The 23,307-nt window shown below is 39.5% G+C and overlaps 1 protein-coding gene across 1 annotated transcript in view; it reads left to right on the top strand.

The window, feature by feature from the left end:
- Positions 1–23,307, top strand: part of LOC104533034 (probable phospholipid-transporting ATPase VD) — a 38,987-nt gene that overhangs the window by 6,003 nt on the left and 9,677 nt on the right. Inside the window, 13 exon segments of the mRNA XM_010178432.1 lie at positions 1–89; positions 4,268–4,353; positions 5,446–5,552; positions 6,275–6,406; positions 7,260–7,387; positions 7,535–7,787; positions 11,552–11,787; positions 12,460–12,648; positions 14,702–15,317; positions 16,794–16,903; positions 17,842–17,968; positions 20,856–21,040; positions 22,719–23,028. The exon segment at positions 1–89 is cut by the window's left edge and continues 30 nt beyond it. Of these exon segments, the coding sequence (XP_010176734.1) occupies positions 1–89; positions 4,268–4,353; positions 5,446–5,552; positions 6,275–6,406; positions 7,260–7,387; positions 7,535–7,787; positions 11,552–11,787; positions 12,460–12,648; positions 14,702–15,317; positions 16,794–16,903; positions 17,842–17,968; positions 20,856–21,040; positions 22,719–23,028 (2,568 nt within the window).

Here is a 23,307-nt window from a genome sequence, read left to right on the forward strand (position 1 = left end):
TGGATGGGATCTGTTACATTGAAACGGCAGGCCTTGATGGAGAAACCAATCTAAAGCAGAGGCAGGTGGTGAGAGGATATTCAGAGCAGGTGATAATTGTGCATTTCTAGTGGTGTAAGAAAGTTGACATGACAGATCGTCAACTAAATATCTTGGTAACATAGTTCTAATTTGTTACTTGAGTTATTTTGGAGGAAATATTTGCATGTTCACTTAACCCAGAGAAAGAGGTCTATTTCAAGTAAAGCAAGCTAGTAAAAATAACTATTCAGGTGCATGTCCAGAAGTCATTTATGGTGCCTATCATGTAATGGATGAGAAATTGGAATTTTTAGAAGGGCCTTGTGTGCTGTATAAAGACATAGAGAGAGAAGCAGATATTATCTTCTCTCTTTCACTCGTTTTTCATAGTGAAATGCATTTTTAGCTCCAATTCTAGTTCTTCAAGTATTTATAAAACCCTTGGAACTCTTAGAATTTTTCTGCTACAAGCCTACTGTGAACAGCATTAACAGAGTCACCTCTCTTTTTCAAGACTGAGCATCACTGGGTCTCAGTTTATACATACCAAGTAGTGGTGGGAAATGAGTGGATCTGTGCTTTTCAACCATAGAAGCCATATGGTTAAGGCTTTATAAATAATTCATAAAGGCCTTTTCAGATACTGAAGATATGACTGCCGTTGTTTTAATGCCAGACAAATAAGCTTTATTTAGTACTATACTTAGCAGACAGAATGCTGGAGGCTGGCAGAGAGAAGAAGGTATCAAAAGAACAAAGAATCCTGGCATTTCTGCAGTCTTCAGCACACCTGGTACTGAGTTCTGCTGCTGAAACACCATGTGGAAGACAACAGCAGGGACACTCAGGGCTGTCCATGAGAACAGGCTGTTTAATCCTCTGGAAATAAAATTACCTGAACTGCCTCTGAATTGTCAGCAGTTGGTGAGGAAGTGAGGAGGAGTGCCTTGTTGTGCATTAAGACTCCCCTGTTACTTAGTGAGTATGGTAATACCAAAGGCATGATGTAATATCCATGAACAAAGCTGTTTCTTATGCCCTTACAGTGACATTATTTTTTTTTCTTTCTTTGTTGATTTAATCTTAAAACAATAAGGCAGAAAGGACTGTTTGACCTTTCAGTATATACATATCATTACACAAGGCAGAATTCAAATGGTTCTACAGGCTTACATCATACTGAGGTGGCCCTGATCTCATAGCAGCTCCTGCTACCGAGGTCTGATTTCAGTCCTACTCAACAAAGAGACTGTTTTTTCTGTCTTTTCCAAAAAACTTGCACCAAAATGCTAGGAAGAGTCATACTGTCGAAAAAAAGTGACAATTCCTTCACCGTTCAAGACTCCTGAAGACTGTATGGTTTCTGAATGTAGCGCCATGGTCAGCTTCACAGACCTCTAGTGGCCTGCCAGCGATATTTCAGTCAGAGGCTTTGTCCTCAAAACTCAAGCTAAGTAAGACGCTGGCAGTGCTTTGTGAGAGGCTGACTACCTGACCACTCCATGTCTTAAGCTCAGAAGAATGGGAATAAACATCAAATTAAAGAACATCTGAAGACAGGGACTAAAAAGACTTAACTTATTTGCAAATGTGTTATGTCCTGCTTCTTTGTGGCTGAGCAAGTAGAAACACAATGAAACAGGTTATCAGTGGGGCACCTGTTCTTGCACTTGGGATTCCTTTAAGAGAAGGCAAGGCAAAATTAACGTATGAAGCAGGAGCTGAAACTGTTGTAGTCAAATTTGTTTTTTTGTAAACTTAGAATAGTTTAAACTTAAATGACAACAGGAAAGGAATTGGGAAAGTAACTCAAGGCTTTGAAGGTAATAGCAGGTAACGAGGCACAGAACACAGTGTCTCCAACCAACTTGGTGTTCATAGAGAAATACACAAAACAGCTGAGGACCTCCTTCCTAAGGATAATGAGCTATTTAGTGAACAAACTGACATTACTCTGTGGCTTTCAAGATACTCAAATGTTGCTTTCCATTAAGAAGGGATTAATCTCCTGTTCCTTCACACACATGGTTAGCTGAACCAAGCACAGGTTTACTGGGGTGGAGAAGCCAATATGCCATTAGCACGAAGCCACAGTGAGCAGTGAATGTTTCCTGTTACGTTATAAGAGAGTCCACAGGACTGTACCAGTCAGTTCCCTCAGCCTACGTGGTCAGTGACTGAATCCAGTGCTAGCTGCAGCATCCTCAAACCTAGTGGAGAGGAAAAGTGCTGTCCTTTCCTTCCAAGCAGCCTAAGAAGCCAAGCTGATGAAAGGAGGTGCCAGCTGTCCTCTTCCACCTTGGCCATGTACCCACTCCATTCCCATGCCACCATGGGAATCAAACTTGGTTATCAAACCATATAGTTTGTCAGGAGCACAGGACAGCCAAAGCAGTAGGCATGGCCTTGGGAAGCTGTCTCTCTCCCCATTCCAGTGAGAGGGTCTGAGGCAGGGCCTATCACTCCCAGCTACCTGAGTGCCCATATCAAGATACCTGCTTTTGGACATAGTTTTTGTTACCTCTGTCTTATACTGGCAGAGTGTAGACATAACTTCCAAGCCCACTACAGATTACACCCCAAGTTTCTGTGGCTGCTATTTCAAGGTATATTGCAAGAAGCTCCTACTAACACCTTCACTGTTATTACAAATTATTTGACCAAGTCAAATGGTTTAGTTGTCCATCAGAAATAAGATACCTTCACCAGAAATACATATCTGGAGACAGTTTTGATGCTGTAGAAGAAAAGAATCGACTGCTGTGTATATTTTACTTCCTTTTGGGAGTAGTTCTTACTCTCTTTGTGTTCTTTTTTGTGTAATCATTGTACAATGTGAAATACTTGAAAGGCATGAATCAATTATACTAACGTTTTACAGAATGTTGTACTTCCTGTACAAATAAACATGAGAAAGGTTAGTGAAGAGAGAGGTCTTTCATAGTTAATTAAATTTACAAAGAGACTGAAGGTATCTGTCTGTCTAAAGCTGTATTCATATTGACTTCAGGTTAATACAGTGCAACAAATCAATACAGCAAAACATAGCAAAAATATTTTTTTTAATCAAGCCAGCAAAATACGTGTTAATAATATTATGTCTTCTGAGTTTCAAAGTCTACCTACAGGATTGTGTTTTAACCTCACAGTTGCTATTCTCCCATTGTGAAGTCACCCAGTTGTGGGAGTGCAGGCTTCTGAGAGACCTGTAATTATATAGAAGATGTATTCCATTACACCTGTGAATTATAGATTTATCCTTGGAGTTTGAAACCTTAAATTGGTCATTCTTTTTTTCTAAAGTGCAGAACAAATGATTTTCCAAAGAGTTAGTGGAAGGCACTCAGCTTGGATATGGCTCTGTTATACCTGAGGCCAGAGGCATACAATTATACCATTAATTGAAATTAGATTGCAAGTGAATTGCAATCCAAAGATAAGGCCTTTTGGTTTTTCTCTTACTTCTTGTCAGGTTTCATTCTTTATTAATAAAGGATATTTATTTTGCTTAGCTTTCCTCTTCACTGAAGAGCTCACCTGCTCTTTATTTGCAACATGTATGCCCCCTTCCTGGAAGTGTCCAAGCCAGGTTGGATGAGGCTCTGAGCAGCCTGGTCTAGTGGAAGGTGTTCCTGCTCATGGCAGGGGGGTTGGAACTAGATGATCTTTAAGGTCCCTTCCAACCCAAACCACTCTATGATTCTATATACTTCTAGTCTTTCATAACAGCTCCTTTTTCAGTACTGGTAAGGCTCAAACATCATTAAGAAGTTCTACCTGCTTTCTTTGCATTGGCACAGAGAGCATCCTGGTCACGGTATCAGAAACAACAGCTGTTATGAAGAAATTCTGCTTTCAGATAAAACAGTGCCTCTTTTTCTCTCCTTTTTTTTTTTTTTTTTTTTTTTCCTTATCATCAAAAAAAGTGTGGGAAAGCTCTGCTTTTCAGATCTTCTTATTGCATTTTTTTCCTTCTTTCTCATTCTTCCACCCAGTTTCTCCTCTCCATTGTTCTCAGAATATCAGCAATTCAACTCATAACTGCCAGGGTTTGATATTTACTAGGAAGTCCTTCCTTGCTGTGTAAGTCTGATTTACGCTGCGTAGCAGATCATCAACAGCACCAGCAACTTAAAGTTTCAAAGCTAAGTTGTTAGATAGTAATATCTGAACCTATGAATTTATGATGTTTTTAAGTTATATACATTTTTTCTGACTTCTCTGTGGTTTTTTTCTTTGGCTTTAGGTCTCTGAAATTGATCCAGAAAAATTTTCCAGTAGAATAGAGTGTGAAAGTCCTAATAATGACCTCAGTTGCTTCCGAGGCTTTGTGTAAGTAGGTTTGATGGCTTTTTAAACTATTGTCATTTGCTTTAATGCACTTAATGATTTTGTGAGAGCTTGCAGTATTTGCTTTAAAAAATAATGACAATATGTATAGAAGTCAGTTTGCACCACTACATTTCTGAGTGCAGCCCAACAGATAGAGCTCCAGAAGGGCTTTCTGAGCAGCAGATTATGAACTGGGAAAGCCCACTAGTGCTTTTTCTTTTGAGTATTTTCAGCATCTTGGTTCAGGCTGTTTTGCAGTTGTGTATTCTGTATTTGAAATAGCTGTTTCAAATCTGCTCTTAATATCATGTGATATCTACAGTATTTGGTCTGGCCAGTGGCCTGATTGGACAAGCTGCATTACTTAGAATTGGAAATGGGAAGGACTAGCTTCCTCTCCTACTCTAATTTGTTTTGTGTAACCATCAAACTCCTTTTGACTGATGTGCCTATCTATGTCTTCTTCTTATGGATTTAGGATTTTCTATAGATAGGAAAATTAAATACTCTTTCATAGACTGACTGATTTTCAGTTTCTGAGAGTTATAATGTCTGTGTTCTTCCCTGTGGGCACTGACACATTAGAAATAAAAAAAAGAAAAAGAAATATATAGAAATCTTAGTCTCTGAGGAAACACCTTCACAAACAGTGGGCCTGCCTGCACTGAAAGTATGCCACAGGAGTAATGATGCTCACAGTTTATTTAAAATGTAATTTTGTGTTTTGTTTGAATTTTGTGTGATGGTGGCAATCCAAGTAGAAGCAGTAGGCTTTCAGACTTCCAGTGTTTGTTTTGAGCTCTTTTCAGTAGTGTTGCCTGCTTCTCATATGCTAGCTGGCAAATGCTAGGCTTGTAAACCCAATAAAATTTTAATACAGTGCCTACCTACATGCCTGGATTTTCAAAGGTGATCTGCATGCATGTTACCCCATTCTTTTGAAAAGTCCAGTTGGAAATATCAGAACAGCAGTCAGTGACTAACAACTTCTTTGGGAATTCTGCTCTGTAATGGTTTTGCAAAGCCTGACTGGTAATTGCTGGAGTGCTACAGCTGAAGTAATGTGGGTTTGTTTTTTGGGTTTTTTTTCAGTGAGCACTCAAACAAGGATCGAGTGGGCCTCAGCAAGGAAAACTTACTGCTCCGAGGATGCACAGTAAGAAACACAGAAGCTGTTGTAGGCATAGTGGTATATGCAGGTGAGTGAACCACGCTGGCTTTCACAGCTTGCCTTGCAAACAAGGTAGAGTTACGTGCCCTAAGAAACAGTAGCGTACAAAGGGGAATTAAGAGAGTAAAAGCTCGAATCCAGCAGAAGGCAGCTGTAACTAGAAATGTTAAGAATGCAAGTCTGGATTAAATTTGGTTTTGTTTTAACAATGTAAAGAACCAGTATGTCTGATTGTTCATGGCGGGCCAGCTCTGTTCCATGTGAACAGATCCTTGTCCTCAACTGTTGGTTGCAGTGGTAAACCCAGGTTTTGAAATGGACATGGAGATGTGTGGCTTGCTTAGGATTTTTTTCTGGTCCAAAACTGAAGCCAGTGCTGTTCATTGTTCTTTCTTCATTCTAATCAATATGATATATCCAGCCAGATAGTTGTAATGTGGGTACAGGATTTTGCAGAAAAAACCTAGAAATATTATAGAAAACATAAAGAGTAAGTTTGTTGCTATAGGAAGGAATATTATTGACAGTATAAAAGTTAGTGTGTACATGACAGATTTTGATGGAACTTGTTCAGTTTTCGTCAGCACATAATTCAGATATTGTAGGAGCAGGTAGTTTGCTTGTATGTATAATCTCTGTTCAAATATTACTTAACAGAAATGTCTAATTTCCCAGAACTTTAGAAATATAAAGCACTTGTGGTTCTGATAACCTGCTATTAGAGAATTTCAACCTGTGTTGCGGTTACAGGTCATGAAACCAAAGCCATGCTGAATAACAGTGGCCCCCATTACAAGCGCAGTAAATTGGAAAGAAAAGTGAACACTGATATTCTTTGGTGTGTTTTGCTTCTAATTTTGATGTGTTTAACTGGTGCAATAGGTAAGTGAGAATCAGCAGACTCCTCCTATTTTCCTCTCTAACCTACAGTGCTTTGTGTTTTATTTTGGGGCTGATTCATTTTAACACCCCATCTCGGACACCCCATGCCTTTATCCATGTGTAATTCCCTAGCAGCTGGGGATGTTGCCAGGTTCTAGTTCATGTTGTCATGTTTAATCCTGAGTGTGGTCAAGAAGTATGTTCCTGGTGTGAGTTCTGAGGTCTGGAACTTGTTTTTCCAATTAATTTCTCTTTTCTCTCACTAATTGCTCTGCAAAACTCTTGCTTTCTCTTATGATTTTTTAGGTAACATGAGATGCATGTACAGCATTGTGGGGAGAGGCCTAGTGTGACTAGAGTTGTAAGGACTTGATATTTTAGGGATTGATTAAATAGTGGGCTTGAGTAAATCTAAAAAGAGTAACTTTTATGACAAATCAAAAAGGTGTTTAAAACTTATTTAAAAAAAACTTCTCCAGACTACACTTAATAATGAGGACATGGTGTTCACAGGTTAACTAAAACCTGGACAAGCAAGGATAATACGATTAATTGCCAGAGGTTTTTCTGGGTGCAGAAAAAAATGTTTATCAAGTGTAGTTAGTACTCCTTTAGTTCTGAGATACACTTTATAGGTGTGCTGTTGATAGAAATGCATATAAGGTATTTATTCATGTGTGCATTGGTAATTAATTAATTTTAATGGGGTTCCTGTTGAGGAAAAACTCAAGAGATAAAATGGTAATTTAAAAGCTTAGAAAGAACTGCAGAATGTAACAGCTAACACCATGACCCTGAACTGTGATAGAGTTTACGTTAAACTGACTTGCTTTATCTTGTTCTTGTTTTAAAGGCCATGGAATTTGGTTAAGTAGGTATTCAGAAATACCATTTTTTAACATCCCTGAGCCAGATGGGAAATCAGTGCCTCCAACGTTAGCAGGGTTCAATATGTTCTGGACGATGATCATTTTATTACAGGTAACTTTGGTCTGCTTTGAACATGGGCCATATTCTGATCTCATTTATATCCTTGAAGTAACTCTTTTGCTTCAGTAAAGCTATTTCATGTTTGTAAAGCATGGACAAAGTTTGGTTTTATCTAATCCCCATGTTTTATTTTGGTAGGTCTTGATCCCAATTTCTCTCTATGTTTCAATTGAAATTGTCAAATTGGGACAAATTTATTTAATACAGAATGACATTGATCTTTACCATGAGAAAACAGACTCAACAATTCAGTGTCGAGCACTGAATATTGCTGAAGATCTTGGTCAGATTCAGTATATCTTCTCTGACAAGACTGGAACCCTCACTGAAAATAAGATGGTTTTTCGGAGATGCAGCATTGCAGGATGGGAGTATTGCCATGAGGAAAATGGTAAGACACTAAACCTGTGCTCACAGTTCTCAGAGAAGCTGAAAGTTTTGATGGGGGTCCAGTGGACTTCAGGAGGTTTTTCTGGCAGTACACAATACTCATGGAAGGTATGAATTCAGACTGATCCCACCAATAGCCATGTATCTTTCCCCATTATTTGAATCCCTTCATATATAGTGTGTTAAGAGACCTAAAGGCTGTATGTAAGGTGCTGCTTTGGAGCTAGTTAAGTTCCAACATATTTGATACCACAAACAAAATATTCTTTACTCGCTCTGAAAGAAGTCATGCCTACTGTGTTTTGCTTCTTTCCTTGCAATACTCAGAACCCAGAACATTGGGTCTTTCTCCTCTTTTTTCTTTTTTTTTTTTAACTAGAGTGCGAACGCCCACCTAGCATTTTAGGGTTTAAACATCCTGTTGACTGCCATAACAGTGTACCACCTTTATGTAGTATATCTTAAGGCTTCGATTCAACATACTTTTTTCCTTGAGGATACACCAACGCAAATAAAATACATGCTGAAGTCAGAGCTTTTAACAGTAATGTTAAGGTACAAGTCAAGCAGATGTGTGTACGTACGTGTTAAGGCTGCAAAGATAAGTACCTCCATCAAAAATAACGACTATTGTATTCTTTATATAGATCTTACAGCCCTGTTTACTGTTAGCCAAAAAGCCAACAAGCAGTATTACTGGATAGTTGCTGCCTCATTGTTTAATAGTATAGCATCTTTCAATATATGTTTCCTGAGACCCTACTTGAAGCCGCAGGGGAGCCAGGAGAAGATACAGCTCCAGACACAAGAGAAAATTGGGCACTGACATGAAGCCTTTGATTCAATTAGCTATTTATTAATTAGGTAAAACCACAAATTTTTTATTATTGTTACTATATGTAAGTAGTAGTGGCTACAGACATTTGTATTTTGCTGATGGGCAATGCTAGTATTCCAGATAAGATCAAAGGTGAGGCGCTGTCAGGTGGACACGTGAAGCACAGCCGTGCATTAAACCGGGCTTTGTGGTTTTCCTGGTTTTGCTGCCAGATAGAGCTGCTCACAGCTGCGAGCAAGAGGCACACCCTGCTGGCCACAGCAGTGAGTCAGCTCAGCTGTTCTTTGGTTGTGTCACAGGAGCAGGTGGTTACAAACTATTTTTACAATAATTTCTGCACATATTTTGAAAATTTTATGGTGCCGATGTCCAAGTGCTTCTTTAGCTTTGCATGATTATACTGGGAAGGATGGCAACAGCAAAGTGGAAAGAAATATTTTTAAGTTTTGAACTTGGTGAATGAGCAATTTATATAAAAAGAGGAATATATTTCCAGAGTATTTTCTAAAGGAAGGAAAAATACTTCAGAAGAGTTAAACCAGAGAGTAGGGCAAATGGTGTAGCTGTGGCTGATCTAGGTCTCCTTGTGCCAGGGAAAATAGGTCTACCACTTACTTCTGCTAGTAGTTCACTTAGAATTATCTTCCAAAAACATCAGTGTGCTAATTATGGTCTTAATTATTTCCTACTGTGCCCTGTCTTTTACCTAGGGGGTAAGCATATGCTTCTTCCTAACAAATCTAGAAATTATATAAGCCCCAAAAATCAGTTTGAAAAATGTTGGAGGTCCTGTGTTTTAGTCCTGTTTTACATTTCTTCAGTTGCATAGAGCTGCTATTTGTAAGCCTCCTGCTACGTACAGTAAGAGTTGCAGTGCAAGGCAGCGTACAGTCTTTTGCATACAAGCCACATAGTCTGTCCATGTGTTTCTGTATTTATATCTGTACTGCCCACAAGGGAAGAACACAACAGCAGTAACTCTGATTCAGGATAATCTTCCATATAGGTGCCCCCCTGCAGTGTTCTGTCTATTATGGCATGCCTCTTGGACCATGGCAGCAGAGCAGTGTGGTGTTACAAGAGGTGGCACATGTTACTTCAGACAGAGCATGCAGGCTTCTCAGTAGCCTGGAAGCATAGCAGAATGGGCATGTGTCATCCAAACCCGCCTCTGCAAACACGTACTAAGTCATTGTTGCTGCTTTCTGGCAAAAAGGTATCGATACCATGTGTGGGGTATTATATTTGGCCGTTGTGGAGAACCACAGTTTGTTACATTCCCACCTATCTTTTTTTTTTTTTTTAATTATTTTATTAAATTCATAGTGACACTGGCGACATGGCCTGCCAAGGAAGGTGTAAGCTCTGGTCTCCCTGCTTTCCTTAGACTCATCAGAACAGCAGGATGAGGGACAAGAGGCTTTAATTTATGTTTCAGAAAGAGGAGACAACAGGAAATAAGGAGAACTTAACAGGCTAGCAGATCCAGTAGCTCATTTACTGAACATAGCTAAGCTCCTGTGCTTTGGCTAGGAGGAAGAGAACTCAAAATTGACATAGCAGACCTATTTCCATCTCATTTTGAGCACCAGAGCTGGGGACTCTGAACTATGGATAGGTTTCCCATTCGCATAAGTCACTTCTTTCCTGTAGCTGCCACTTTAAATAAGAAAAAAAAAAAAGGGAATTAGTTATGTTGCAGAAGGTATCTGTATGTTAATATTATTTTTTTCCTAGGATGCCGTTGTTTGCATTCACGCTTTAATGAAATAAATGAAATGCACAGCTCTCAGAACAGGTTTTCCATGCTGTCTTGGATGCAGACATTGAACTGCTAGTCTATCCTCATTGCATGCTGTTTTCACAATGACAGGTGAAAATTTGAAAGCTGAATAGTGTACAGTGATCCAGTGCTGTCTGGATTAAGATTGCAAGCTCTTGCATGTGGTCAAACACTGTCATAGAACTCCAGTGCAAACACTTGGGTATGTTCTTAAGGAGCACATGATAGCACAGGCGTGTTTCCATTTGCTACAGAGGTTCTTTGCACCACTGGCCTTCCTAGCTACATTTATGGGACACAGGACTGCATTTATATCTTTGGTGCAAAGTGTTAGACATATCAATACAAAGTTTTATTATTGAAACATGTTTTTCAGTTAAATCTGCAGAAAAGGTGTTGAGGGGGTGTCCAATACAGAAATGATAACCACAGTTTCAATGAGTTCCTGCTAGAAGCTGTGCTTGTCAAACCACTGGTATACAATTGTGATCCATCATAAAACAGGCTAGAAAACACATCGGAATGTAATCTGGTCCCATGTGTCTGGCCCAAGGCAGAGTTGTAGCTATCATTCTTTATGGATTTTTTTTTTGTTCCTTCAGGACCTGCAGTGATGTCCAATTCACTACCTTTTCAGGCATTCTGTTCTAGTATGTCACGTCTTCTCTGACAAAGTTTTACCTATATCTAGTCTGAGTCTGTCTTGGCACAATATAGGACCATTGTGTCTTCTGTTACCCACAGTGTGTGTAGAAAATGGGCTATTTCTTTTCTCTATGCAATTTCCCTTCGTGCACTTGAAGGCTGTTATTTGGCTCCCATCAGTGTGCCCTTCTGGATGCTGTGTACCTGGATACAACTTATTTTACTGTTTCCATGTGGCTCATGTTGTCTGGAACCCTGAACATTCTTGCTGCCTCTTCTGGTTTCACTCCAGTGGAGTGTTGCTCTTGAAGTGCAGTGTCCCAAACAGGAAGTCAGTGTGATGGCTGGTTATTGTTTCAGATTGCGTTATTTTTTCATAAATGGTGGATTATTCTTACCTATATACTAAATACCTTACTTTAAAAATTTGCCTCCAGGCAATGTTTTAGACAAGTTTCTTTTTGCTTATGGAACAATAATTTTGTTTTCCTTTCCATAGCAAAGAGGTTGGAATCCTATCAAGAGATGGATTCAGAGGAGGAGGATTCTGCTGATCGTCAGTGTGGCTCTTTGACCCACATGTCAGAATGTCAGGGGCACAACTGCAGAGCTGTGAATGAACCTTTGAACAGAAAGTATTTGCATCAGTTGTCTGGTAGTTACCCTGCATTAGGAAGGGAAGATGGAGCGAGTGATGTTCCCCACTCAGGACACGTTGCTTTCAGCAGCCCCATTGTAAGTAAAAGCTGTTGGTTTTGATGCTAAATTTTTGAAGTAACTCATGAAGGAATGTATTTTTATCTTCATTTTATCAGAATGCTTGTCATTTAAGAAATCCTTTCTCTCTTCCATCAAAACCGGAGCCTCCCATGAGTGCTTGACTGCATCCTGTTTGCAGCTGACATCGTAGATGTTCTTTGGGTCATAAAGGTGAATGCTTTGGTTCTTGCTGCTGTGAGTCCATGATCATCCCAGCTAAAATGACAAGCTTCATCTTGATAACAGTTTGTTCTTTTGTTTTAAGAGGTTTCTAGCATTTTCTTTTGTTTTTAATAGGAAATATCTAGATGGCAAATATTTATTAGAGGTTACAAGAGGTAAAAACTCTGCTTCTGCACCTGAAGGTGGCTAAATAGCATTCATTGTATTTAATCTCTGTTGAAGTGTCTATGAATTAAGTCTTTACTGTTTACCTGTGTGGGCATGAAGTTTGCCATTTTCAGTGGGCTAGCACAAGGCAGTGAAGACACCAGAGTGTTCCTCTGTTTCCTAGTGTAACCAACTCAGCATCTGACAGGAAGGAAGTTGTATGAACTTCTACACTAAATTCATCTGTAACTGATTTAACCTCCAGAGACTGAGATTAATCTTATACCATAATGGACAATTTGTTCATTTCATCAATAGGAAACGGATGTTGTACCAGATGCTCAATTGCTGGAGAAGTTCAGTCAAATTTCTTTGCATTCCTATCAGCAATCAGAAGAAGCCAGCAGCAAGTTATCTTTGGAGACAATGTACATCACTGACTTCTTTCTTGCTCTGGCAATCTGTAATACTGTTGTAGTTTCAGTCCCCAATCAACCACGTCAGAAGGTAAGAAGGCCTTATTTTGGGGTATTTGGGCATATTCATAAATAAATGATCTCCCTTTGGTTTGGTTACAAAAGGAAAAACAATTAACTGACATTTTAAAAATGATCCTTTTTTCCTCTATTGGTTTGTCCTGTTAGAAAGAAGGGAATTACTGTAAACCCATGGAGTGCAATGAGTTAATGTGTAATATAATGCTGGTAATGTTTTTCCAATGCAGAAGAACTTGGCTTCAATTTTTTCTGCTTTTGTGTATAGACTGTTCATAACTTCTACAAGACAAATTTTGAGATTAAATTGCAATTGCTGTTTTTTTCTATATTCTAGTTATCTTTTTCCAGATATGTGCATAGCTTCCTTTAAGAGTACCCTAACACTCAGATTACTTTTGCAAATAGGTTATAGTTGGCTGAAAGATAAGAATAATCTCAGAAGACTCACAGAATATTGGAACTGAGAATGCTCTTACCTGTTCCCTGGCTATTCAAATAGAGTTTCAGCAAAAGTATGGAAGATCAAGTTTCATTTGTGTAATAATCTGAAGAAAAAATGCCTTGCAGTACGTCATAAAATTGTCTCAGCTTGAATGTGCAATGCATTTGCTAGACTGTCCTGGTTTAATGGTCTGGAGTGTGTTTAAGTCTTCCTGAGACCACTTGTTTTTTTTCAGAGCACACAACCCAACATACATTTAAAGATACCACTGTATTTTTTAAATCTTTCCTTTTTTTTTCAGGGTGGGATTTTCATAACCCCATCTTTTACCAGTTTTGACTGTGTTGCAGGATAATTCCCAAGTTCAGCTTTTATTTCCTTCCCCTCATCCCCTGGTGATTTCCATTTGTTGACTTTGGGAAAAATGTTTATGACAGGCAGGACTAGATTTTTGTGTCCATCTAGGCAGTGAACCTACAATCATGGCTGGAGACATTCCCAAAACGTATCCTGTGGATTGTAAAGTACCTCCTGTGTATAAATAAGCCTGGTATTTTAGTGTGCTTCCAGGCATTTCCAGAACGTGTAGTAGGCAGTCTACAGGTCCATGTGTGGGTGGGGGCAGCTGTGCTCGTGGTTACTAATCAGCCATTCCTTAAAGGTGATGTAGAAAAACATGCAGGCAAGATTCTCATTTTTTGGAGAATAATATTTCCAAATGACTTGCTAGCAGGGGAGGAGATCTCCAGGTCACTAGGTTTCAGTGTTGCCTTAAGGAGAGGTGATGAAAGGATGTTCCATCTCTATTTCTGTGATGCTGAATGGAGGCACATTACAACTTGCATGCAATTGTGATAGAAGTGAAGCCAGAGTCTGTTCTTATTTTATGCAAAGGAGAACATGGTTCATGGTGATAACTCATTCTTAATTCTTCACCAGTAATGAGAAATGAATGTCAGCCTTGCATGCCTTGTCCCTTGTTTGTAAGCCATTAACTGCCTATCTGTTTTGTATAACGGTAAGTCAACTATTTTGTAACATTGATGAGAGAGGAACTGTCTTGTTTTGAATTTCAGACATTAGAAAAGTATTGATAAGGTACTGTATTTTTAACAGTACTTGTAGCTAAGTTACTGTGAGAGGTGGGGAGTTGGTTTATTCTTCACAAGTATCTTGCTAATTCAGAACAAGAATTAAAGTGTTTAGTTCCATTTCCCACAACTTTTAAAAGTTATAATGTCATAGTAATTTTCATTACTGACACAGTTCTAAAGAGAACTATTACATGGAGTTATGAATCAAACTTAGAATGCATATAGTTTTCAGATCTGAAGTATTTTTACAATTCTTTTGGTGTGTTTAATATGTTTAATATTTAATATGTTTAATATGTTTAATTGAGCTTGCCATCTTTAATACAATAATGAAGCTCTTTCAGAAGCTGTTTAGCATACTCACGTGGTTATATGTTTAATTGAGCTTGCCATCTTTAATACAAGCAATCAAACTCACGGTGAATTTAAAAATACTACATTCATTAAGAAGCACACATAGTTTGTAAGATGTCTAATAAAATATGAAGAATTTAATGTAAATGCGTTCTCTAACTGTTCTGTTCCAGATGAGACACTCTTCGCTGGGTAGGATGCCTATTAAATCGCTTGAGGAAATCAGGCAGATGTTCCAGAGGTTGTCAGTCCGGAGACTAAGTTCCTCCCCACTTCCAAGTGTAAAAGAGTCATCATCTGAGAGCCCCAACAGTTTTGTAAGCAAACTGTCCATTTTCAGAATGAAACTGGCTTCACCTACTTTGGATGGAGCTGCTCAAAGGGCTGCTGAGCCTCTCGGTACTGACAGCCCAGAAAATTCCCAAGTGCCTCAAGAACTAGATACGGTGAATGTAGCTGCTGGCTGTGAACACAACAGTGCTGTGTCATCTATTGAATCGTCGCCCTTAACTAAACTATGTTATGAAGCTGAGAGTCCAGATGAAGCTGCCTTGGTTCATGCTGCTAGGGCTTATAAATGTATTTTACAGTCTAGGACTCCAGATCAAGTAACTGTGGACTTTGCAGGTCTGGGACCTTTAACATTTCAGCTTTTGCATGTCCTGCCTTTTGATTCAGTGCGGAAAAGGATGTCAGTGGTGGTTCGGCATCCAGTCTCCAACAAAGTGGTGGTGTACACAAAAGGTGCAGACTCAGTCATGATGGATTTGTTGAGAACTGCTTCTGAAGGTATCTGTAGAACTTCTAATTCTTTGCTCACCTTTGTCATTCTTCAACATTGTTGAACAGATGGCCTGATTCATGAGAAGAGACAAGTAACCAAGCAGAACTATTATCTGTGAATAGTTCCTTTTAGGGAACCCAGAAAGGTAGTATTGCTTGTCACCTAGATATGGCTGTGCTGTGTGCTGGTGTGGAAACTGAGAAGAGAGAAGCAGCTGTTAGTCACAGGATTTGGTGGTGTCTAAGTAGACCCTTTGGAGCCAACTGAAGTATTTACAGTTATAAAGTAAGGTCATCTGCTTATATAATCGGCTTCTGCTACACAGTGAGAGGTGTTTATTAGAATGAGATACTTTCTGAGCTGTTGGAGAGAGGCATCAGTAGCAGATGTCACCTGTCAGTGCTTTTTGAGGTTTTTTCCCTTGACTACTGACTATTTCTGCATTTCTGGGTGTAATAGTAATATCTGTAAAGTTGTGTGGTGCCTCCTCCTGGGCCGTATTGTTCTGGGGTAAACATTTTTTGAATCTGCCACAGGAGGGATACACCCTGTTGTTTAAGCACTAACTGATTTATTCATATACTGTAGTGGACAGTCATTGAATTTTAACTGAAGGCAGTAAAGAGAAAGTATTGTCTGTGTATTTTAGAAATAAATACCTAAATATATTTCAGTTCAGAAGATGTTCCAGGGTTTTTAAAATGTTAAAAATGTTTTAAAAAGTACTATAAAGGAATTATTTTTAAAGGCTTGCTTTCTGCAAAAGGGAGTTTGGTTTGTGTGTTCCATGGCTGTCTGATCTCAGTGAGAAAGAGGGATATTTCCAGTTCCAAGTCACTCAGCATCAGAGTGATTAAAATCACTCAGAGTGATTTTAAGTCACTCAGCATTAGCCAGCTGAAGTGCAGACAAAAAGCCTCTGTTGGCCATGGGGCAGAAACAGTACCTCCAAAATCTGTCATCTTGCTAGTCGGGAATTTCATGTCTGGAGATGCCTCTCCTTACTTTGGTTCAAAAGGTAAATTTGGAACCTAACTTCTACATGTTCAAAGTTAGGTGAGTTGAATGCATGTCAAAATAGTCTACCCCTTAACAGTTATTTTTTAAAAAGTTTTTCTGAGACTGCCCTTCTAGCTCACTCCCACTAGACCAGTGACCGTAAAGCTGCTTGGGTGTCTGTGGCCAAGTCATTTTTAGACAATAATCTTATTTTAGAAAAACACTTTGATATATTAGTGGCATCCCAGGGTGTATCAGTACCAGGTGGGTTCCCCCTCACTGCTTGTGCAGACTGACACACTGCATGCTCACTATAGATACAGCCGCAGTACATTATGCAGACATGAAGACAGATTCATAGTTAAAATAAAACCTGTTAACATGATGGTATTTTTAAAATGCATTTAGACCTTCAAAATTTTCTGCTAAACTTAGCGTAAGAATGCATATTTAATTTGCTTTCTTTGCTTTTTGTGTGATAGTAGGTACTAATAATTCAGAAATGGAACAAAAAAAGATTAAAGAGAAAACTCAGAAGCATTTGGATGACTATGCCAGAAGAGGACTGCGCACTCTGTGTATTGCTAAGAAGGTAATCCTTTTCATACATATTTTTAAGAATGTTTCCAGTCTGTGACTAACCTGAGGGGTATCATCAATAGAACAGACATCACTGCTTCTGAACAGATGCTTCCATTGCCTCATTTTGTTTATTTCTTTTTTTTTTTATTTAGAACATTTTATTTATGTTCTTTCAGAAGGATTTTGTAAGTTGACCCAAATCAGTTCCTCACGTCCATTAGATTGCCATAGTTATTGTCAGTTTAGGATGCCAAGCAGCTTAATAGCCTAATTCTAAAACAGGGGTTGTTAAATAGCCTGATTTGTCTTCAAGAGTCCTGAGCAGATCTCCTTGTTCAAAATTTGCCCTGATTAGAATTCCAGACACAGAAAATAAATTGTCAGACCTGTTTTATTGGGTTTCACAAACGGTTTGCAGAGTTACAAGCTCTGGATGCATGCAACGCTTAAGTGATGTTTTGGGATTCCATTTTAAATTCAAAGCTGCTCAGAAGTAAAATTCCACAGGGATTGAAACAGGCAAGAAACCTCTTTACAAAGCCTGGTGCAAAGTGAAAGTACAGGCTGTGTAGCTGAACAGTCATCAAGCTGTACACAGCTGTGCAGTGATTCTGTGGCTCTGTCCATGCTGCAATTAAAGAGCAGCAGGGAGAACATACTATGCTCATTGGCCTGCTTACCTTCTATCTAAATGGAAATCTGTCAGGCAGCTCCAGGAACCTGCAGGGTGCAGGTGAGTAACCTGGCTTGTGAAGCTCAGCAGAGTAATCCGTGTGATGAACATCATACTAAATCCACGGACACATTGGGCCACGTAAATAATGCACTGCCAGGAGCTGCGCTTTTAGATTCGGTATGTGGACAGCAGAAGTATCTGTGAGGACACTGCTGAGGTGCCTTTGAAAACACAGTATAGAATCATGCCATATGTTTTCTCTCCCTCTGTAGGTGATGAGTGATGCAGAATATGCAGAGTGGTTAAATAGTCATTTTTTAGCAGAAACCAGTATTGACAATAGGGAGGAGCTGCTGCTTGAATCTGCCATCCGGCTTGAGACCGGACTAACTTTGCTCGGTAGGTAGAAAATGCTGTAACTCCCAGGAAACTGCTTATGATGTTCATAATTAGAATTTACCTGCAGAGAGCTGTGCTAACCTAAGTTTGTGTAACACACAGCTTTCTACAGACCTAGAAATTATTGTCATTCCTGAGTTTTCATAAAGCACGCTGGTAAGTTTGTACTAGTTGTAAAACACACCGAAAACAGCTAGTGCTCTTCTATCCCTTGTAAAGGGTAAAGTTTTACTGATTTTATTTGGTTTCTTTTTTGTGCTGAATAGAGTTTTTAATTATCATAATAAGCATCTGAAATGATAATAACAAATCACAGGCCTTCCTGGGCAGACATTCACAAGGATCCCACTTCTGGGCGTGTTTTCCATCACTGTTGCATTTGTGGCACAGCAGGCATGTTTGTGCTGTGTCCTCCTATAATAACATGGAGATGATAAGTCAGGCATGCTTCTGCAGGAACCATTCCTCTGATGGTCATTCAGAAACGTGGAGGCCAAAACAATATCAAAAAGTTTGGTGTAGATGTGTAAAAGAAACTGCAGACAGTCTGGGATAACAGCTCTAGAGGACTGCCCAGCAAATAAAATTTGGAAAACAAAGTGCAAAGATCTGACTGTGGTGGTAAAGGCAGCTCATGCTAGAAGCTGAAAAGAGAAAGATCTTATTGTGTGGAAAGCTGTTACTTCCTTCATTTTGTGCCACATCTGCTCAGGGCAAATGCCATAAACCTTGATACTTAAAGGAATTCTGGGATTACTGGCTTCAGTTTCTGGAGAGAAGCCAGAGCAGTGCTGCTGGCTGCTCTAGTTTTAAGGTATGGTGGGCTATATGGGTGCCCTTTTGCACTAGAGTTGGCAGAGGGGAGTCTAGTTGCTGTGGAGACCTGCTGTCCTACAGGCCACAGCTTTTTTTGTCCTGTGTCTCTGATGGGACAGTAAACAGTATGAGTTGGCACTAACATTACATGGGAGTGACAATAAGAAGGGTAAATGGCTTCATACTGCCAAGGTGCTTGCTTTCAGTACCTCTGCTAGCTTAGTTACCCCTGCCTGAAGTGTACAAATATTGTGATCTGCAGAGTAGAACTACTTACAGCACTTCTTATTCTACTTCACTGAGCCTTCCTTTGCTTTCTTAATAAGCATTACCTGGTATAGCTGCAGCTGTAACTCTGACTGTTCTTTTAGGACTGTGAAATTAAACTTTGTCCTCAAAGAACAACAAGCAAAAATTCAAATCATCTCAGTATTGCCAGGATCACGGAGGACTGCAGTGATTTGTAGTCCACTGTGTAGGCAAGTACGAAATCCATATGGCTATATATAAAGCCTCAGGCCTGTATTTGAATGGAAATCTGGAAAGAATAGTCCTAATGTGCAGTACTTCTAAGTGCAGATCTGAATCTCAGCAGTATATATACTGAAATTGGCTTCTGCTGTATTACAGAGTGATCAAGTACCTCAGAAGGGGAGTGTTAAGTGTACAGAGTGCCCAAGTTGAAATGACATTTTTCTCTCCTCCCTCAGTGCCTGAAAGTGGTTGTCAAAGAAGCTTGCATCAGGTAGATCCCAGCATCTTCCTGGCAGGCTCTTTTGTTGACTGGCATCAAAATGCAGGCAGAGTGCAGAGCAAGGACCTGGAGGTTTTAGTCTTCCTGGTGACTGGGGGCCATGAGTTCTGTACCCTGTTGACAGTGACTTACTGAAGAAATTGCTGTAGCGTCAGAAATTTGCCTGACCTTTTGGCTCTTATCCATCCCCATATGACAGGCAGTGCTTTATATACAAATTGCTGGCTAGAGTCTCACACCAGAAACATGCTAGGAGGGAAATCTTTGCTTTGAATGTTTTTATTGTTTGTCTTTCAGAATGAACCTAGCTACAACTGGCTGAAGTTTTTTTCTGAGAAACTCTCTTAGCCTGAGAATCCCACAAGCCAAACCATGTCTCCTGGTTATGATTTAGTACCATTTGTATTGTGAAAAAGCCATGCAAATGTCCTGTACTGTAGTAAATCACTGGCACTACAGCTTTTCAGAGATGGTTCTGCTTTATGCTGATGTTGTATTACCTCACTGTTACCAGAACAGAAGATTTGTAAGCTGCTTTAGGGACACAAGTCTGCCTGCTGTGCACGGCGGAAAAGAGGATCTCTGTTGAAGTCTCTGTATTTTTTTGTTGAAAGTCTTTCTATAACCACTAAGTGGTGTGTGTTAGAGCAGGTGTTTCCTCCCTGTGGAGGAATATGTCAGGGTTGGCAGTGCAGGCAGGAGGAAGGGCAAAACAATTCAGTGCTATGAACTGAAAGGACCTGAGACAGGAGGCACTGCAGCAATGAGTGATTGAGAAACCTGACGATGAATGGCAGGTCTTTGCAGCAGTGTGCAAAAATATGATATAAGGAAATGGGATTTTGTTGTGGAAAAGGTGAGGGCTTGGGACAAGAGGCACAGAGAATTCAGCCTGGAGCAGAGTTGAGAATAAGGAAGAGGAGTGGGCTTTGAGATAGGAAGGATTGAGGTGAAAGAAGATTTGCGGTAGTCTGAGCTAGGAAGGGGTGGGAATAGTGGAGTATATTTGTCATGAGAAGCCTGGGAGTCTGTCTCACAGCCACTATGGGATGAAACAACTGTGAGAATGAGAAAAGAAAGGGTCTTGTGAAGAGTTGAAGGCCCCTGAGGCTGTAATGAGTGTATGTGTCAACAATCTTGCATGTGATGGGCTCTGGGACAGAAAGATGTGGAAGGGAGGAATTCCCAAGCATGTCCCAGTAGGGTGCCTGTTTTGAGATGTGGGTGCACACAGAGGACCATCTTGTTCTGTCACTGTTGCAGCTTTTCGGTTTTGGAAATGCAGCAGCACTAACTCTTCCGCTTGTCTAAATTAAGGTGCCACTGGCATTGAAGATCGCCTGCAGGAGGGTGTTCCAGACACCATACAGGCATTACGGAAGGCGGGAATAAAAATATGGATGCTGACAGGTGACAAGAGAGAGACAGCTGTCAACATTGCCTATGCTTGTAAACTGCTGGAACCAGATGACAGAATCTTCTCTCTCAAATCACAGAGTAGGGTGAGTGGAAAATTATACTTTTCTTCAATTCTTTTTTTCTCTCTCTGCTGAAAAGTTCAGTCAGGCTGTATCACTGGGCAGTACAGAAAACCAAAATGTTCTCTGCTTTCCCAACTGACCGAAGACAGCATGATTTCTTGGAAGATGATGATACTGGAAAACTGACAGTTTGCTTCCTTGCAGCTAAAATATGAAAATCTTTATATGTATGTAACATCTGTTTCTTTATATACAGTCCCTGAATGATGATTAATTATTTTAATTCAATAGACTGGTTAATTTTTCTTCGTGGTAGGTTAGAGAGTTGACATGCTTCATATGTTATTAGAGATTTCAAATGGCTGTGAGTCACAGCATATTAGCAGTGTTAGAACTATTGTCATGCAAATTCTATTGAATTAAGTTTTGTGCTGCTTTGTGTATTACGTTCCCTCATCCCTGCTTGTCTTGCATAAATGTACAAAGAATTGTCTCATTAAAGTACATTGCAAACTATTCAAGAATACTAATCTGCCAACAATTTTACCAGAGAAAAAGCTACCTTCTCCCCACCACTCAGTAATTGAGTCATGTGATAAAGAGTGATTAAAGATGCTCTGGTTTGGCTGGCAAGTTTAATCCTATTTGATCATTGTGTCCTCTTGTGGATGCTTATAACCAGCTATTTTTCAAATCTTGATTTTTATCAATTTGGAGTTTCTTAAGAAAGAAATTACTAACTGTTAACTGGTAAAACCAACAGTTGAAATGTCTCTCTTTAGAGCAGAGACATTAAATTTCTCTAAAGTACTGGAGGAGTTTTCTAAGACCTTTGGTTTTTCTTTTTTTCTCTGCTTATATGTTATTTTAGAAATTCAATTTGTATCTGCCATAAAAGATTGTGTGGCAAGTGATAACTGTGGGGAAAATAAAGTGAAAAATAAAGGATTTTTAGTTGAGTTGTGTTTGAGGAAAGCTTGGGATTTGATTTTTTGCTAACACTTTTTTCTTCCTTTTTTCCTACTGGGAAATGAGCGTCTTACTTAACAGTGAGAACTGAGTCCCTCTTGCAGAAGTGCTCATCCTCACTCTAACTGGGCTTTGAAATAAAAAATAGACAGGATTTGAAACTGTTGCATTTCAAAGTAAAATAATGAGAGGATTTAAGAATATGTATTTTCTTGTACATAGCATGCGTATTACATATATTGATACCAAGAATCTTTTGGGCATCTTATATGGATTCTGACAAGGTGAAGAATTCTACAAGGCCAGTTCTTCAGTAATTCATTGTAGCTCACCTGTAATCTGATTTTGGCTTTGCATGCCAGACAAAAGAATTGTAGAGAGCAAAAGTCTTCTATCAAAGCTGTATTTATATTATGGAATCCTTGATGGTTGTTTTTTCTGCTAGTCTGTGAACATTTCCTGATTTGCTTCAGTTGTTTTCCCTTCCCCTAGTACAATACCCGAGCCAATCTACTTGAGCAACCTTAAATCACAGGCCCTTTTATTAACAGACTGCATCCTTCATGATTTTAAAGGGGTTATTCAGCTTCACGTCTGAGCCTTTCTGGATTCAAGTGAAATGATATGCAAGGTCAGCATTTGACCTTTTCTCCATATGTATTTTATAAATTGAAAAGGGAGTCAGAACACAAACAGTATTTAATAAGTTGCCTCTCTTGTCTTTAATTAGGATGCCTGTGCCTTGGTGATGAGCAGAATTTTAGAAGGCATCCAGAAGAATACTTCTGCCAAAAAAAAACCCAGCCAGAAACTTGGGAATGTCTCTGCAAGTCCCTCCACCCAAGCTCCAGGGTTCAGTGCAGGCCTGGTTATTGATGGAAGGACTTTAGAGCATGTCCTTCATGACAGCCTACAGAATATTTTCTTGGAACTCACAGAAAAATGTCGGGCTGTAGTCTGCTGCCAAGCCACACCACTGCAGAAGAGTGTCCTGGTCAGACTGGTGCGAAATAAGCTAAAGGCAATGACATTAGCTGTAGGTAAGTCCTGTGGATATCTTCTTTTCTCTGAAAAGAAGTAGAAGCCAGTTCATTCGCTCCTATATTTTTGTTAATGGCTGTCACAAAATTTACAGGGAAGGTAATCCTTTGAATTGTAGCTGTCTCTGGCATAAGATGATGTTAGTTTTCTTAACTAGCAAATTTAGTCCATAAACTTATTCTAAAGGTAATCTAGGGCAGCAAGAACAGCAGCAGTCATGCACAGTGTTATGTAACATGTCCAAAGGAGCAAGTAAGGGAGTTTTCCTTGTCATTCTC

The sequence above is a fragment of the Antrostomus carolinensis genome, unplaced genomic scaffold (assembly GCF_000700745.2).
Source record: "Antrostomus carolinensis isolate BGI_N321 unplaced genomic scaffold, ASM70074v2 scaffold4290, whole genome shotgun sequence".
Classification (NCBI taxonomy): Eukaryota; Metazoa; Chordata; class Aves; order Caprimulgiformes; family Caprimulgidae; genus Antrostomus; species Antrostomus carolinensis.